The 16,137-nt window shown below is 36.9% G+C and overlaps 1 protein-coding gene across 1 annotated transcript in view; it reads right to left on the reverse strand.

Annotated features, from left to right (window-relative positions):
* Nucleotides 1-735: 735 nt before the first annotated feature.
* Nucleotides 736-16,137, reverse strand: part of Ska1 (spindle and kinetochore associated complex subunit 1) — a 17,308-nt gene continuing 1,906 nt past the window's right edge. The window contains 5 exon segments of the mRNA XM_019207130.2: nt 736-1,911; nt 2,801-2,970; nt 8,598-8,735; nt 11,828-11,925; nt 13,504-13,616. Coding sequence (XP_019062675.2) covers nt 1,763-1,911; nt 2,801-2,970; nt 8,598-8,735; nt 11,828-11,925; nt 13,504-13,616 — 668 coding nt within the window. The 3' untranslated portion in view covers nt 736-1,762.

The following is a 16,137-nucleotide window of genomic DNA, read 5'->3' on the forward strand; positions in this document are numbered from 1 at the left end:
AAAAAAGATAAGGGCCGGGGATTTCAGATCAGTGGTTTTGGTGACTGCCTTCATTTCCCCTTATTGTTAGCTTTATTTTTCAACTAGGGATTTATGTAATGAGATAAAATGAGAAAAAAAAAAAAAAAAGATAAGTATGCAGGATACATAATGCACTCTGTGGTCATCACAGTGATGGTTTTAACTAAACCACAGGGCTGGAGATACACTTTTTCTCTATGACAGGGATGTACTCGCCAAGCATACGGCATAGCCTTAAATGAACAGTCTTCCCATATGCAGAACACAGTTCATTTCTTACAGTCCAATTACCCATCTTCCCATGACACCTACAAACCTGCTCACATATTATTTTGTCATCATTTTCATGTTACCAGGGAAAATCCAATTTTTATATATTACATTCACGTAGTAATTCTAACTCCAAGTGTGTGTGTGTGTGGTTTTTATCCCCGTATTAACCAATCTTCCAACTCTGGATTCCAAATGAGTGTCCTACAATTTAATTCTGATTATCACAGGTTTTGGGCTCAGTCCCTCCCACAAGACTGTCCTCATGTCATATACCAATCACAACTAGTGGTTCCCGTGTTACCCACACGTCCAAATTAGCTACGAATCGGGGATCCCACAACACTTATCATTATGAGTTTGATAATTTGCTAGAATAACTCACAGAACTCAGAGAAATACTCTTCTTTTATTTATTTTATTTATTATAAGGGTATTATAAAAGCTACAGATGAGCAGCTGATGAAGATATACAACAGGTAAGGTCCAGCAGGGTCCTGAGCTCGGGAGCTTCTGTCCTCATAAAGGTAGAGTACACTGTCCTCTGGGTACATCAATGTGCCCAGTTTGGAAGCTCTCTGAACTCTGCAGTTTAGGGATTCTTAGGGCTTCATAACATCAGATGACTGATTATTAACTCAATCTCAGCCCCTGTCACTGGGGGCAAGAGGTGCTGACAAGTTTCTAGTCATGGCTTGGTCTTTGTAACAAGAACCCATCCTGGAATTATATTGGAACCCACCAAGAATCGCCTTAGTCATACAAAAAACATTCCTATCAAGAGACAATTTTGAAGAGACTTAAGAGTTCTGTGTCACATCAGGAATTGGGGTCAAAGACCAGCAGAACAAAAAAAATTACCCCTATGAATCAGGATATTACAAGGTTTTTAGGCACTCTAAACATGGAACTCAGGATGAAGATCTAATATATATTTCTTATTAAACTGCAATATCACAGCATCTCAATATACTTTCATTACAGGCTGACGTCTACATACAGGAGCGCATAATAATCTACATATGGGAGTGTATAATAATCAGATGGATAAACCACCTCCAGAACCACTTGAAGGAAGTCCACTGTAATCTGAAATGCCTGGATAGAATTGAGACACTAATAAACTTTATTTCCAAAGGACCTAGGCATCCTTCACTTTATCTTCTTGGCCTTTTTTCTTCCCATATCATATCTATACTGATCTTATTGGGGTGTGCAGTATTGTCCACTAAACACAAAACTAGATGTGAGCTTTTTAAAATTTCCATTACATGCCTACTATGGAGGCTTATGTGACAGGTGGATAAATATTTGCCAAAAGAAGTGAATTTTGAAAATATATATCATCCAAAAAGATTTTATTTCTGTAAAAAACAGGAATAGAAAATCTAAAAAGGCAAAGTGATGATATGTAAGATAGTTACAGGACTAGACTCTACGCCCTACTGCCTGTCAGTTCTAAGCAAAGGCCTCAGGTTATGACATAACGGGTAAGTCCTCCCCCTCGGACCTCTGACAGCCTCCGGCAGTGTCGCAAAATATTCAGGATCACATGAAACCTCTTGTCAGCCTTCAGAGTTGTGAACTCCTTTATGTCAGCTTCCACTATAAAATACTGACCTGAAAATAAAGAAATTAATGCTAACTTTAAGGCCAACTTTTAAGATGAGTTTTTAAGGTACTAAATTGTGACTATGAATGGTATTAATCACTCAGTCATTATCCAATCAAAGTGAGAAATTCTATTCTTTCCAAAATAATTATTCTATCACCTGAAGTTTCATGATATCACTAGCATTTTAGCATTGTAGCCCTGCTTATTAGCTCACTAGCTACCTGTTGCTATCTCCAGAACAACTTACTTTTCCAGAGGCATTATGAAGTAGAGGTTAACAGAACAGAACTCAGAGCAGCTCTATCACTCAACTGGATGACTTAAAGAATCTTTGTCTAGTCTACAAATGGAATAAGAAAAGCTGGGTGCAGTGGCCCGACTATAATGTCAGCACTCAGGAGACTGAGGCAAGAGAATCATGAATTCAAGGCGGTCTAACATAGTGAGTCCACAGCTAGGCTGGACTAAATAGTAACACCCTATCTCAAAAAGGGGGCTGGCAGGGGAGATAAGGACACTATGAGGATTAAACCTCTTAGCACACTAACTAGCACCAATAAGTGCTATATAAGCATAATCAACCATTATCACTACTACTCTTATAAAACATTGGGTCGTACAGTTCCATAATAGACTCTAAAGCAGCATTCCTCAGCTTGAGCACTGCAGACATTCTGGGGGCTGTTCTGTGCATTGGAGGATAGCAACTCTGTCCCCATCCCAGCTGTAACCACCAAAATGTCTCCAGCATGACAAAGTTAACCCAGTTGGAAAACTATCCAAGGTTGAGGATTAATTTTCTTGCAATAGAATTTTATAGAAAGAGTTTTGTGTCTCATGATCAATTACACTCCAAACAGTTGACATATGCACAGATATATAGCATCATTTTACCTTTAGTATCCTTTGTTTCTTCATTGATAAATCTTTGATAGAGATTTCTGGTTACAGAATTCATAGACTTTTTTGGTTGATGAACAATTTTATACTTGCTAACTACTGCCTTGTTGATTTCTTTAATAACATCATTAATTTGACAGTAAGTTAAACGGGATTTCATGTACCTGCAAAAAAAATTGTATAGTTCTTTTTAAAAAAATCATTACACAAATTGCTTTCTTTGAAAAACACAAATACTATAACTTTGTACAATATCAAAGCATACTTTATAAAGTATCCTTTATAAAAACTATATGAACTTCTGAACAGTCCAGACACATCTCACCAGCTAAAAATTAAATAGAAATGACAACATATTAATGTCCAGCTTCCCTAATTATATCTGAGTGTATTAATCTCTATTTTCTACCTATATAGTATTGATACTATTACAGACCACTAAGTTAGACAGAAATATAATAGACTTGCTGGGGATTTGGCTCAGTGGTTCCGCCACCTGCCTTGCAAGAGCAAGGGCCTGTGTTTGATCCTCGGTACCAAAAAAAAGAAAAGAAATATAATACACAGTCAGCACTGAACTCTTGAGAGAGTCAAGACAAAAGGTAAAAACACACTACAATTTTGGCTGGAGACACATGAGCTGAAGGTCAGGCCTCATGATAACGACACAAGGACCAGGCCTATATACCTCCCCAAGGGGTGAGGTAAGTGATAACACCTGGTCTAGTACAGTCTAGCTTGACATCAGTTGCCTCAGTGGGTGACCAAGACCCCCAGACCCATCACCTACCTGAGAGATTCTTTGTTCTTTCCATGTACTCTTACTACGTGACTTGCTTCCCCACTGGCTCAATATTACCAAGTGACTATACTTGCAACTTTATTGGTTGATCATAGCTATAACCCATGTTGTAACCACATGGGTTTTGCTCTATAAAACCTCCCTGTAAAGCGGGGTTCCTGCCTATGCTCAGGTCCTCTCCTGGTTCTCAAGAACCATCCTCTCAATAAATATTTTCCTACTCTCAAACTTCGTTGTTCCTAGAATTCAATTTTTGGTTTTTAGAGAACACAAACTCAGCGTATAAGACATCTAACAGATTGGGAGATACAATATTTTCATGTTTCATCTCCTGTATTGTATTAAAACAAGTTCTCAAATTCTATTTCAAACAGGCAGAATAATTCCAAGATGTAACTTTATTTAAAAAAATTTAAAGTGTGCAAAAGAAAGAAAATTTTAAATGTTGAGAAAGTATACAACTCATACCATGGTTTTCTGGAAAAACTCTTACGTGTATAGAGAGGGTGAAAAAAAAAAAAAGAGGACGAGATGGAAGGGAAGCTGAAAGTAGACAAAAAAAACCAGAAGATGACAATTAAGATACAGAACTGATGAGCCAAGAGAGAAAAGGCATGAGAAGCTTCTCAATTTAAGCATAAAGATAGAGAACCAGTGAGTATGGGCTAGCTCCAATTCTTTCAAAACATTCCTCTTCAACTCTAACTTCCACCATCAACCTCGATCTCATTCTTGTTTATCCTCACTGTCACCATGGATCTAGTTTAGAATACAAATAGGAGACTCTCAATTTTGAGGGGTTAGGCACACCAAAACCAAAACTCAGCGATCTGCCTCAGTCTTCCCCTCAACAAATTGTGGGTTCATTCTCTTAAACTTTGTCAAAGAGTTTCTACTGGAAGTGGCAGTTTTGAAACAAAAGTTCTTTAATATAAAATAATAAAGGAATTTAAAGGAGAATGTTCATCTTTCCAAATGTATTCATTTTCATTACTTTTCTTTTCGAAATTCAGTGTTGAAGATTTGCTTTTTCTAACTACAATTTCCAAACTCTTGATACCACTGCTTTCTACAATGCATTCAGGAATTCCTCCAAGACTTTTTGATTGTGCCCTTTATTTCCTCAATACTCATTCTCCAGCCCTGTTAACATTTCCCACTTTAATTCAAACCTCAGTATTAACTTTAAATAAGTAAATAAAAGTTTATCCTAATCTCATTTTATCTCATTACATAAATCCCTAGTTGAAAAATAAAGCTAACAATAAGGGGAAATGACTGATAAAAAAAAATTAAAGAGAAATGTTAATCACTAGTCTTAGAATTATAAAATAGCCAGGTATCTTTCAAGTGACTAAGTGGCAACAATTTTTAAAACAGCAGCTAAGATGAGCAAAGGTGAAACAGGAAGAGTATTTTTACATATCATACAGAAATAAAAACTGGTGTGTAAAGCTCTGATGTGTAAAGAGCCGAGAAGTCATCACTCTAGCCCTCACAAGAACAAAATGAAAATTAGTACAATAATTCTTCCTAGAGCCATTACAAAATTGAGGGTATAGAGCAAAGCACTGTCCCAAAACTGGAGAAACAAGTAAAAAAAAAAAAAAATTCACAGCTTTCTAGTGAGACCAAGAATTAAGAGGTAAAAATAAGCAGCTAAGACTGCCTATTGACCTGAGTAAACCAAGATAAGCTACATAGAACTTTATACTAAAAGCTTATTTTCTTCAGTTTGTATTAATTACTGGATGTATTTGGTCCAGCTTGCTTTCTTTTTCTTTTTCGGTGCTGGAGACCGACCCTTGTCTAGCTTTCAATAAAAAACTATAAGATATAAGAAAATACAGCCTGAGGAGACAAAACAAGCATCGCAGACTCAGAAATAACAGATTTTGAGAGTATCAACCACTAATCCAAATAACTATGTTTAATATGCTAAGATCTTTATTTTTTTTTTTTGAGACAGTCTCACTATGTAGCCCAGGCTGGCCTCAAACTCACTACATAGCCTAGAGTGGCCTTGAACTTGCTGCTATCCCCCTGCCTTAGCCTCCTGAGTGCTAGGATTGATTATATGTGTAGGTCACCACGCCCAGCTTAAGGACTTTAATTTTAAAAGGACAAAAATGCAAGAACAGATCTGTAAAGGAAGCAAGGTTGGAAACTCCAAAATCAAAAGCAAATACTACACGTCAACTCTGTTAACAGAAATGAAGCAAGTTTTGATGGGCTTCTGACAGCCAACCTGACTCCTTTTTGCACCTCATCACCGTTTCCCCTCCATTTCGTGTAAAATCAAATGATTTCGGGCAGTCGCTTCCGCCTCCCTTGGGAGTCCCCTCCAATGATGCATGACAGACCACGCATCCCATTGGACAGAGCAATCTGCAGCTGTATGTTATCTTTATGACTTTCCTATTTGGCAGAACAGTCTGCAGCTATGTTATCTTTATTACCTGGTGAACAGAACACTCCATACCTATATGATATTTTGTTTCAACTAAACTGTGTGAAACTTCCCCTGACCTCCACTAACTTGGCAGAGCTCTGCTTCTATAAAACTCGGCTTGTGCTCCCCCACTCCCTGAACCCTCCCCGACTAAAGGAGCTGCTTAAAAGAAATCCACAAGCTGCTTTTCAGAGTTGAACTGAGAGATTCCAGAGATCCTGAGCACTAGCTGCTCCTGAATAAAGGACTCAAACTTGGCTCAGAGTGTTGGTGATTCTCTACACTCTCTTGTGATTGAGTATAACAGCCTCAACAGCAGACTGGGCTTTCAGTTATGAAAAAAAAAAAAATCAGTGAACTTGAAGATATGTGGATAAAACTCCCCCAAACTTAACTCTAAAGAGGAACCACAACAACAAAACAGAAATTCTAAGAACTATGGGACAAATACAATTAAATACCACAAAAGATATTCAAAACTCTTTAAAACTGAACCATAAGAAAATAACAATTAAAAAACAAGCTAAAGAACTGAAGACACTTCAGCAAAGCAGATATACACATGGTAAATGAGCATATGAAGAGATTTCAATATCATAAGCCAAACAATCCCACAATCATGCTCCAAAATATTTACCCAAATGGGTGGAAAACTTTTTATGCTCACATGAAGCCTGCACATTCATGTTTAGAGTGCCTTTATTCATAACTACCCCCAAACTGAAATTGACCAAGATTTTCCTCAATAGGTAAAAGAATGAATAAACTATGAGATGTTGCTCAGTGCTAAAAAGAAATAAGCTGTCAAGGCATGAAAAGACATGAAGAGTCTCAAATTTATGTTGCACAAACGAAGTTTGTCAGAAAACAGTACGTAATGTATGATTCCAACTATATAACATCATGGAAAAGGTAGTAAAGAGGTAAGTGGCTGCCTAGGGCTCAGTGGGAGAGAAAAAGAAGCGGTGCACAGGACACATTTAGGTCAATGAAACTCTTCTGTATAATACTGTAACTGTAGGACAGCTCAGCTTTGAAAAGTGAAATAATCATGTGCTTGGCCCCAGGGACTCACTCTCCTCCTATTCTATCCCAAAGAAATAAGGAATTACAAAATAAACTAATCTAAAAGAAATTTCACTGTACTATTATTTATAACAATGAAATCAGCTAAAATTCTTGTTAAGGGAAAGCTTAAATAAATTATAGGACAGCACAAAGAGTATGGGATGAAATACTACATAACTATTAAAATCTAAGTTTTCAGTGATAGTTAATGATGGAAAAATATCATAAAAGAATAATTAAATTGTATTTATAGTATAACTACACTGTAATAACAATGAGAAAAACCTGTCAAATAAAACCTGGAAATAGATGCCCTATCTTATCTGTATGGTACAATTACAAATGAGTATTATTTTTTTACAATAACTACTTTTTTTTCTTGGTTTGTTTTTTGAGACAGGGCCTCGCTATACAGTTCAGCCTAGACTTAAACTCACTATGTATCCCAGGGTAGCCTCAAAGTCATGGTTATCCTCCTGCCTCAGCCTCCTGAGTGCCAGAATTACAGACATGCGCCACCAAGCCCAACTCTGACAATAATTACTTTCTAACAAAGATTATTTGTAATAACATAAAAAAAAGTAACATAATGTAAATTTAGAAGTTAAAGAAAGTCTCAAAATTATGAGTTTAAGAAAATGGATGTTCACAAAGTTTCTCCATTTTTGTCATCTATAAAAAGCAAATGGAAAAAAAAAAAAAAGAGGAAAAAGAAAAAAAAAGCAAAGGAAATTTCCCTCGAGGGGAGGCATCTAGTCTCATTCATTCCTCAGTGACACAGTGCTTGGAAAACAGCACAGACTTAAGCAAGTGTGCAGTACAAGAAAAAAATGAAAACCAAACACACAGTCTTCATTCTAATTCTCAGTTATAAATCACACTCAATTTCCTTAAATGTACAGCAAAAATGAAGTTACTTCTGAACAGAAATCTGTGTCACAGAATGGACTCAGAGAGTAATAAGCAGCAAACTGATCCATCTGTAATACAAGAGCATCTACAACTGAATAAAAAACATGCTTTTCAGCATTTCCAAGAGAAAAATATCCTGCCTTTTCACAGTACAATGTAAAATTATTGTAGACAAGATCGATATTTGAACACAGCATATTACAATTAATATGATCAAGCTTTATAATTTAAATAATCATTATGTGTGAAATAGGAAGAAAAGGACTAAAGGGGTAGGGGAAGTGGGAGGGGTAGGGAAAAGCAAAGATGGGAAAGGAAAAAATATGAGAAAAGGAAAACAATGGAAATAAAAGTCTTTGTAAAGAGGAAGGGTTGAAGGGAGGGCATGGGAATGGGGAAAAAATAAGAACCAACATATAACATGCAAAGGTACAAGTTCCCAGTGATGACTGTAACAATACTGTATACCTAAAATGTACCAATAAACTTAATGAAAAAAAAAATCATTATGTTAATTGTTTTAGATTTCAACATTAAAATTTATCTTAAATACTTACGAAGGAACTCCATTGAACTCATCAGTAGATATAAACAGCATTTCTTTAATAATTTTTTGTTCTTTTGGAAGCTTCCTTGAGGGTTCTGGTTCTTCAACTTTGACTGGTTCTTCAGAGTCAAGATCTGATCCATTAACCCTACAGAGTAGAGTATGAAAAGGTAAATGTCAGAATGAAGCAGCATACTAGAAGTTTTTCTCAACTGCAAATAATCCATATTAAACATAACTCATTCTGTTAATTTTTTAGCCAAGTTTCTTCTAACCCTACATCTAAAGAGTGAAAGAATATTAAAAATTTCCTTAAATCTTCAATAATATAGCTATAATTACTTAAGATACCCAAAATATGATATACGCAGGATACATGTTAGATTTTTTTTCAGTATTGAGGATGGAACCTAGGTCTTCATACATGCTAGGTAAGTAGGCAAGTGCTCCACCACTGAGCTACATGCCCAGTATTGTTTTTAATTTTAAGAAAAGGTCTTACTAAATTGTGCAGCCAGGCTTTGAATTTCCTATATTTCAGGCTGAGCCTCACAAGTAACTGGGATTATAAGTATGCACCACCGTGCCTGGCTTAGGGTAGACATCTTCATCAAGAGTCCCCTTGGCTCCTCAAAGTCAATATATACAAAGTTGAACTATCTTGCTCCCAAACAGCACCTCTCCAACTTCCACAGATCTGAGTATACAAACATCAGTCATCTTCCACTTATTCTAATTTATTTCATTGGTTGCTGTCAGTCCCTGCTTATTGCACACTCATTTTAATTTCTAGCAATAAGCATGGGTCACCATTGGATTCAATCTGCCCAATTTTATTTAGTGAGAAGCCTAATATAACTCCCATTCCACAGGCTGTAGCTTCTAGTTCAGTGATGGCAAACCTTTTAGAACTTTCAGTGACATAAACAGCCCACCACAGCACAGGTACTGTAGGTTCGCCACTACTATTCTAGGTTGTTTAAGTGCCAGGAAAGGAATAGATTTCTGTAGCTATACTGGCTTGACTGCTTTCAGAAAGAAGACACTGGATACAGGAAACAGTAGATCCAACCCAGAAGCCAAAAAGATCCCCAGAAACATGACAAATGAGAACCCAAGATGACATCAGACAACCAGATACAGCATAGCCAGACCTGATTGGCTTTTGTGGACTGTCAAGACAAAAATATCCAATGAGAAGTTACCATCATCCTAACTCGAATGCTAATGTATGACTCCATGAAGTAATTTTTCCTGTACTTGTTTATCTTGATTATGTGCTGAGGAAGTTCCCAGTTGTTTCTGCATGCCATGCTGCATGTATCAGTGGAGAACACCATTTCAACCTATAGAAATGTTCTGTTTTGACCCACTGCTGAGAGCCAGAGGTAGGCCACACTGAGCTAATGTTTTCCTAGCCACATTCTTGCTGGATAGCTAATGTCTACCCTAACAGATACCCTCTAATGACCCCTGTTCCATAATATTCACTCATTACAATGCCCACCAGTCTCCTCTTCTTGCAGGAAAATTCCAAGCACCCTGACCAGGCCTAGGGACACTGTTGAGCTCCTGAAGACCTTTAATCATCAACACTACTGTGGCTCTTTTCCTATGGCTTGTGTTTGCCTTTCAACTTTTCAAGTTCAATCAATATTCTCTTTACGAAAACACACATGTAAAGGCAAGATTATCATAAAGGCCAGGAGAGTGATTATCTCTGTGACAAAAGATGAGTGTGCACCAGAAAGTGTTTTAAGATATTGGTAATGGCCTGTTTCTTAACATGACTAGTAGAGTCTATGGCCATACCACCTGAATGCACCCGATCTCATTTTAACCTGTCTAGTAGGTACACAGTTGTTTATTATTCTTTAATTTGTATAAATAATATTTTAATCACTTTGCTGTATACATGGCACATTTCAAAAATTAACTTATCCATGAAATGTTTTTAATCTATTCAAAGCACTTTTTAGAGCTAAAATTTTGGTGGCAGAGGACTGGAGAGATGGAAGTAGAAAAATACTGCACTAGAAAGACAAAATATAGGACTTCTCAAATCAGAAAGACAAAATATGATGGAAGATCCTACTCAGAGCCAAGCAATGAGAACAAAGGAGAAGCAGAATGGATAGGTAATGGCTAAGAAAGTGACAAGATAAAGATGCCAAGTCCCTGCCCAGGTGACAGGAGGAAGAGGGCCGTAGTTTGGATGGACAGACAACAAGACAGTCAGTGAGTTCAGCCTTAGACTTGCAAAGTTTGAAGAGAAATAATTCCCTCAAAAAATTCCCTGAAAGCCATGAAATCACCAGAAATAGATATCACCTCAAGGCTGGAGCTAGACATTTGAGAGCACTGACAGTGGGGTCAGGTAAACAGAAGTAAAACAGCTTCAGGTGACACCCATAATTTAAGAGAGGGAAGAGAAGCAGAGGCAGCCAACTCAGGGATGTGGGATGATGGGAAAGAAAGCACAGCAGCAGTCCAGTGCACAACACAATCGCAAAACAAAAGGGGTACCAATGTGAGATCTGAAAAACAGAATCAGGCCAAAAGGACTTCTGACTTCTTTGTGGACTCTAAGCAATCAGGTCCACAAGTGTGGTGGCAATGACAGCCAAAAGCCACACAGTAGGGGCTCTAAGAGAAAGGCAAACACAAACATACAATGCCAGTGAAGAGACAGAGAGAGCCAGAATGGAAGTGAGGGACAGAAGAGCAGGTTTATTGTTCTTCTGGCTATTTTTCAGAAGGTAAGTTCATCAAGCTTATTCTAACCTAAGGCAGTGGTTCTCAAGGGTCAGGGAGACTTTGCCCAAAAAGGATATTTGGCAATGTCTAAAGACCTTCTTCATCGTCACAACAAAGAACTGACCTCAAGCACAAGGACCTGAGTTCAATCCCCAGTACCAAAAAAATAAAAAAGAACTGACCTCAAAAGATAATGAGGCTGAGGTTGAGAAAATGCTCTAAGGGAAAGAACAAGTGGGAAGAGAGTGTAAGAAGCCTTGCTCTCAGGAAAGGAGGCTATTCCCCTCAGAGATGGGACATTTCCCTCATTTCCTTAGGATAAGAAAACTGGTCAAGACAGGCATCATACTGTCTCTGGTGCAAGTGACAAAAAACTGAGTAATCAACAAAATTGCAGGTACATGATGAAGCAAAAGGCTTTGAGGTGTTTGTTTTCATGGGTTTATAAAACCAGATAGTAAGAATAATTATAAATATACTTACAAGTTCTGGGTTACTGTCACTTGAGGCAAATGGGAAGGAATGTTTTCATTCAGATGTTCTACATCTTTATAATCTTCTTCAAGAGATTCACAGAGTTCCTAAAAATTATTTTAAAATGCTCATGAATAAGCCACTTGCCCCCTGCGAGTGTCATAAGACATTACAAAGAGAGGAAAGACTATGAACAATAACCACAGTGATAATGAATGCAGCAATACTTAAAACAAAAAACAAAAAAACAAGGAGAGAGATTTGGAACTGGCAATGTATCTCAGTGTAGAGCCTTTTCTTAGCATTTATGAGGTCCAATCCCTGGGGGAATGAAGGGGGAATTGGATCCAAGAGCTGTTTTTTTTTGTTTTTTGTTTTTTGGTTTTTTTTTGGATGGTAATATATTTTTCTCTTTTGGATTTTTCAGAGGACAATCTCTGTAATCACATTATACCTACAAAGCAAGGTTGAGGTTTAAGCGTCTCCCTTAACCTTGGCAAGCAACTAAGAAATAGATTAAAAGATTGATGTTTTTCTTTCCAGCAAATTCCTTTGTTGACTTCACACATATTCGCCATGTTACCTATATGACAGCACCAGACCAAGAAAGCCCACAGATGACAAGCATGAGATGCTGCCTGGAATGACTTCCACATCAATATTTTTATATTCCACCTTAATAAAAATTTCTTCTTAATTATAATTGTGTTTTTCCTTTAATTTCCTCTAGAACTTGAGGCAATGAACTTATGAAAAATTTAATAAGAAAAATATTCTGTGCCTTTGGATTCTTGTCATTTGACTTTCAGTTTTCCCTTGACTATTCTCTAGGCCCATACCAAACCCTGGGTGTTCTTGGGTAGGTTAGAAGTGAAATACCAATACTGAATTTATGACATCCTCCTTTTGAAGAGCCGGGTGATATTCACAGACACTGACTTAATTTTGACTAATAGTAGGGAGGGGCACAACCATGCCATTGCTATCACTGAAAATATTTATAAATCTCAAGGGTTACAAAGCTGAACGGAACCAACAGCTGTGTTATTCAGTTCTAGTAAACACGTCAACGTCTCTAATAATAGCACAAGGTAACTATAGTGCAGACTGAATATTTTCTCATAGAAAGTACATAAAACTTGTGTTAGTTGAAATTAATTAGAAGTCTCATTTAGGACAAAATATGCGTGCGAAGCTCAAGTTTTTCTTTACTGAAGAATACTTATATTTTATAAAAATATGGAAATGCATGAAGAGAAAAGAGCTAGTAAACAATCCCATATTATTGCTCAAACGAAGATCCTCAGATCCCAAGAGGTGAAATGGTTTTCTCAGGATTGCACAGGGTGTCAAAAACAGCCAAAGCAAGAATCCACATCTCATCCAAGACTGGTGTTCTTTATACATTACTCTCCTGGGTACCATTTGTTTACATTAAACCTACTAAGAATTATTTAGAAAACCCACTTTTTTTTCATAAAGTACAATTCTTCTGGCCATCAGTATGAATAAGAAGCTTTGGAGCCCCAGAATCCATTATACCGGGAACCTAAAACACAAATGGTACTCTATACCATTACTAATTTACAAAGCTAAGAACATTATAAACATAAAGATCTTATAAATTACTTGCTGATTAGAGTTTTATTTGTTGCCTTTTTGTTTCTTCATTAGAAAAGCATTACCTTGAGTGAACTGTTAGTTTGTTCTTGATATTGAATTTCCAATTCAAATTTATTTAGAAGTTCATTTACTATAATGATCTCATCTCCTATTTTATTTAATTGTGTGTGTGTGTGTGTGTGTGTGTGTGTGTGTATCCCATGAAAACTCTGTGACAGATGTCTTAGCCTTAGAGACATGCATGATAGAAAAAGGACCTTTGCTTCAGCCCTAAGACCAGATTCCCTGGCTAATCTGAAAACCTCATTTCAAAGTAATATGTAAGAGAAAGCAGGAGAGGCATCTACAAAATGTCCCTGAGGCTTTTGTGTGTGTGTGTGTGTGTGTGTGTGTGTATCCCATGAAAACTCTGTGACAGATGTCTTAGCCTTAGAGACATGCATGATAGAAAAAGGACCTTTGCTTCAGCCCTAAGACCAGATTCCCTGGCTAATCTGAAAACCTCATTTCAAAGTAATATGTAAGAGAAAGCAGGAGAGGCATCTACAAAATGTCCCTGAGGCTTTTGTTTCTGGCAACATCTTCCACTATAATAAAACACCTAGAAATACTGAATAAAAGAAACACCTTTCTACATGCCTAAGTGAGCTGTCATGGGACTTAGTTAAGTCTCCAAGGGATCCAAAGTGAAGAGGGACCCACAGATGAAGTATCATTTGTGAGCTGATGCTGCAGCAGCTGCATCCTAGCAGGTACAGAGGGATGCTGAAGAAAAGGCTGTCAGCCTCAGCAACTGGATATATTTTACTTTAAGGAGGACTAGATCCAAGATTTTGAGGCCTCAAACACAGGGTTGAAAATGGGTATCTCAAATTGGATCAAGAACGCTCTTCACTGAAAGTATGTCCTGAAAAAGTCTAAACAGGCCAGGAAAATAATCTTATGTTTTGGACTGGCCCTCAGGTGTGCATGTGGATGGAGTGGGGGTAAGTTTGAGAGTTCTCTTCAGAAATCTGGAATATAAGTTTGGGATTCATATTTATACTATGTACACTACTCAAAGTTGCTAACCAGAAAAGAATAACATAAAAAGTCACAGGCTAGTGATAATTCTGGAAAATAAAACACGAGTCATATACAAAGCAGCACATTGTCATCTTCCCAGCCCCATCTCCTAGCACCTCTCTCTAGCTTCATAAATTTGATAAGACCCGAGTCACTTCCTCCCTAGAATTGAAATTAATATTTTAAGAGAACAAAAACACAAAAGAAAAATTATCCTCACAATTAAATCTTTCCATCCACATTTCCAGCAACCAAGCAATGAGATACATATAAATAAAAGCATGCTTTGGTCATTTCTGTAGATTATGGAGTCAGTAAAGGCTACATGGCCTTAGCGTGAAGTCAGAGGAACAAGCACCTACTGCCTAGGGTTACTGCAAAGATATGAAAGTACATAGTAAATGCTAATTATTATTCATCATTATAATGAGTATATTATTTTATTTAAAGGAGTGATGTGAATTGCTCTTGACTTTCAGCTCATAACCATTAAAACAAAATAAGAATTCTGGTATTCCTGCTCAGAGAAAATTCAGAGTCAAATAACTAAATGGATACATCATCTCTTCCCTATACACTGCTATCTCAAATAACTTTTTAAAATTGTTATTTTATGAAAAAATAAAACAAATTTTCACAATCAAGTAATAACAGCAACCAAACAGTTAATCACCTAAAATTCAGGGCTTTTGTCATGAATTACAGTAATATAATCAATTGAACAAACTCACTTCTTTTGATAGGATTCATCTAGTAAGTTATTGCAGCAAAAGTGCAAACTACCAGGCTTCATTACGTAAGCTATGGAAACAAGTTGTTCTCTCCATCTACAAAATGACAATTGTCCAATGTAGTAATCTAACAGGTCTGCAGTTTAAGCCAGACCTCTGTTTTGGAGGGGTCAACTGAATCTAATATTACAGATCTCCAAATTACAATGGTACCTCAGTTCATGAACACTTTTGTTTGAGAACAATCTGGTTTGCAAACAAAAACGTTTAGCAAAATTGTATTTATGCTTGCAAACTCTACATGGGTGACAAACAAGACAACGGCCATTTTTCCTACACATAAATGTGACCATCTTTTCCAAAATTGTGGAACAAAATAAGATCTTGAACTGAGGTACGAGGTATTACTGTCTATGATTTCAAAATAAAGTAGATGTGTAAATTTATTTTGACAAAAGACATGCTGCCATTAATTCCCCTCAAAATACTGCCTCTCACTTCAAATACATATGCCATTGTTCTTGCCACTTTCTGAGGCAGTTAAGTCCTCCTTAGTGTCTTCAATTGTGATGTCATGCCTGTCTCAGTGTCTTGAACTGATTCAAAACATTTATCTTTCATAGTCATTTTGACTTTGGGGAAGAACCAGAAGTCACACAGTACATAGTGCCAGTCTGATGAATAAGAACATGCCATCTTAATGTTGTTTTTGGGTTTTTTTGTTTTGTTTTTTTTTAGTACCAGGATCGAACTTGGGTCCTTGTGCTTTTGAAGCAGGTGGTGGAACCACTGAGCTAAATCCCTGGCCATAAAGAATTACAAATTCCTATTAACAGCATGCATTTTGGCTACTCAGATTTTTTTTTTTTTTTTTTTTTTTTTTTTTTTTTTTTTTTTTTT

The sequence above is a fragment of the Fukomys damarensis genome, unplaced genomic scaffold (assembly GCF_012274545.1).
Source record: "Fukomys damarensis isolate Sample0158 unplaced genomic scaffold, DMR_v1.0_HiC HiC_scaffold_30, whole genome shotgun sequence".
Taxonomy (NCBI): domain Eukaryota; kingdom Metazoa; phylum Chordata; class Mammalia; order Rodentia; family Bathyergidae; genus Fukomys; species Fukomys damarensis.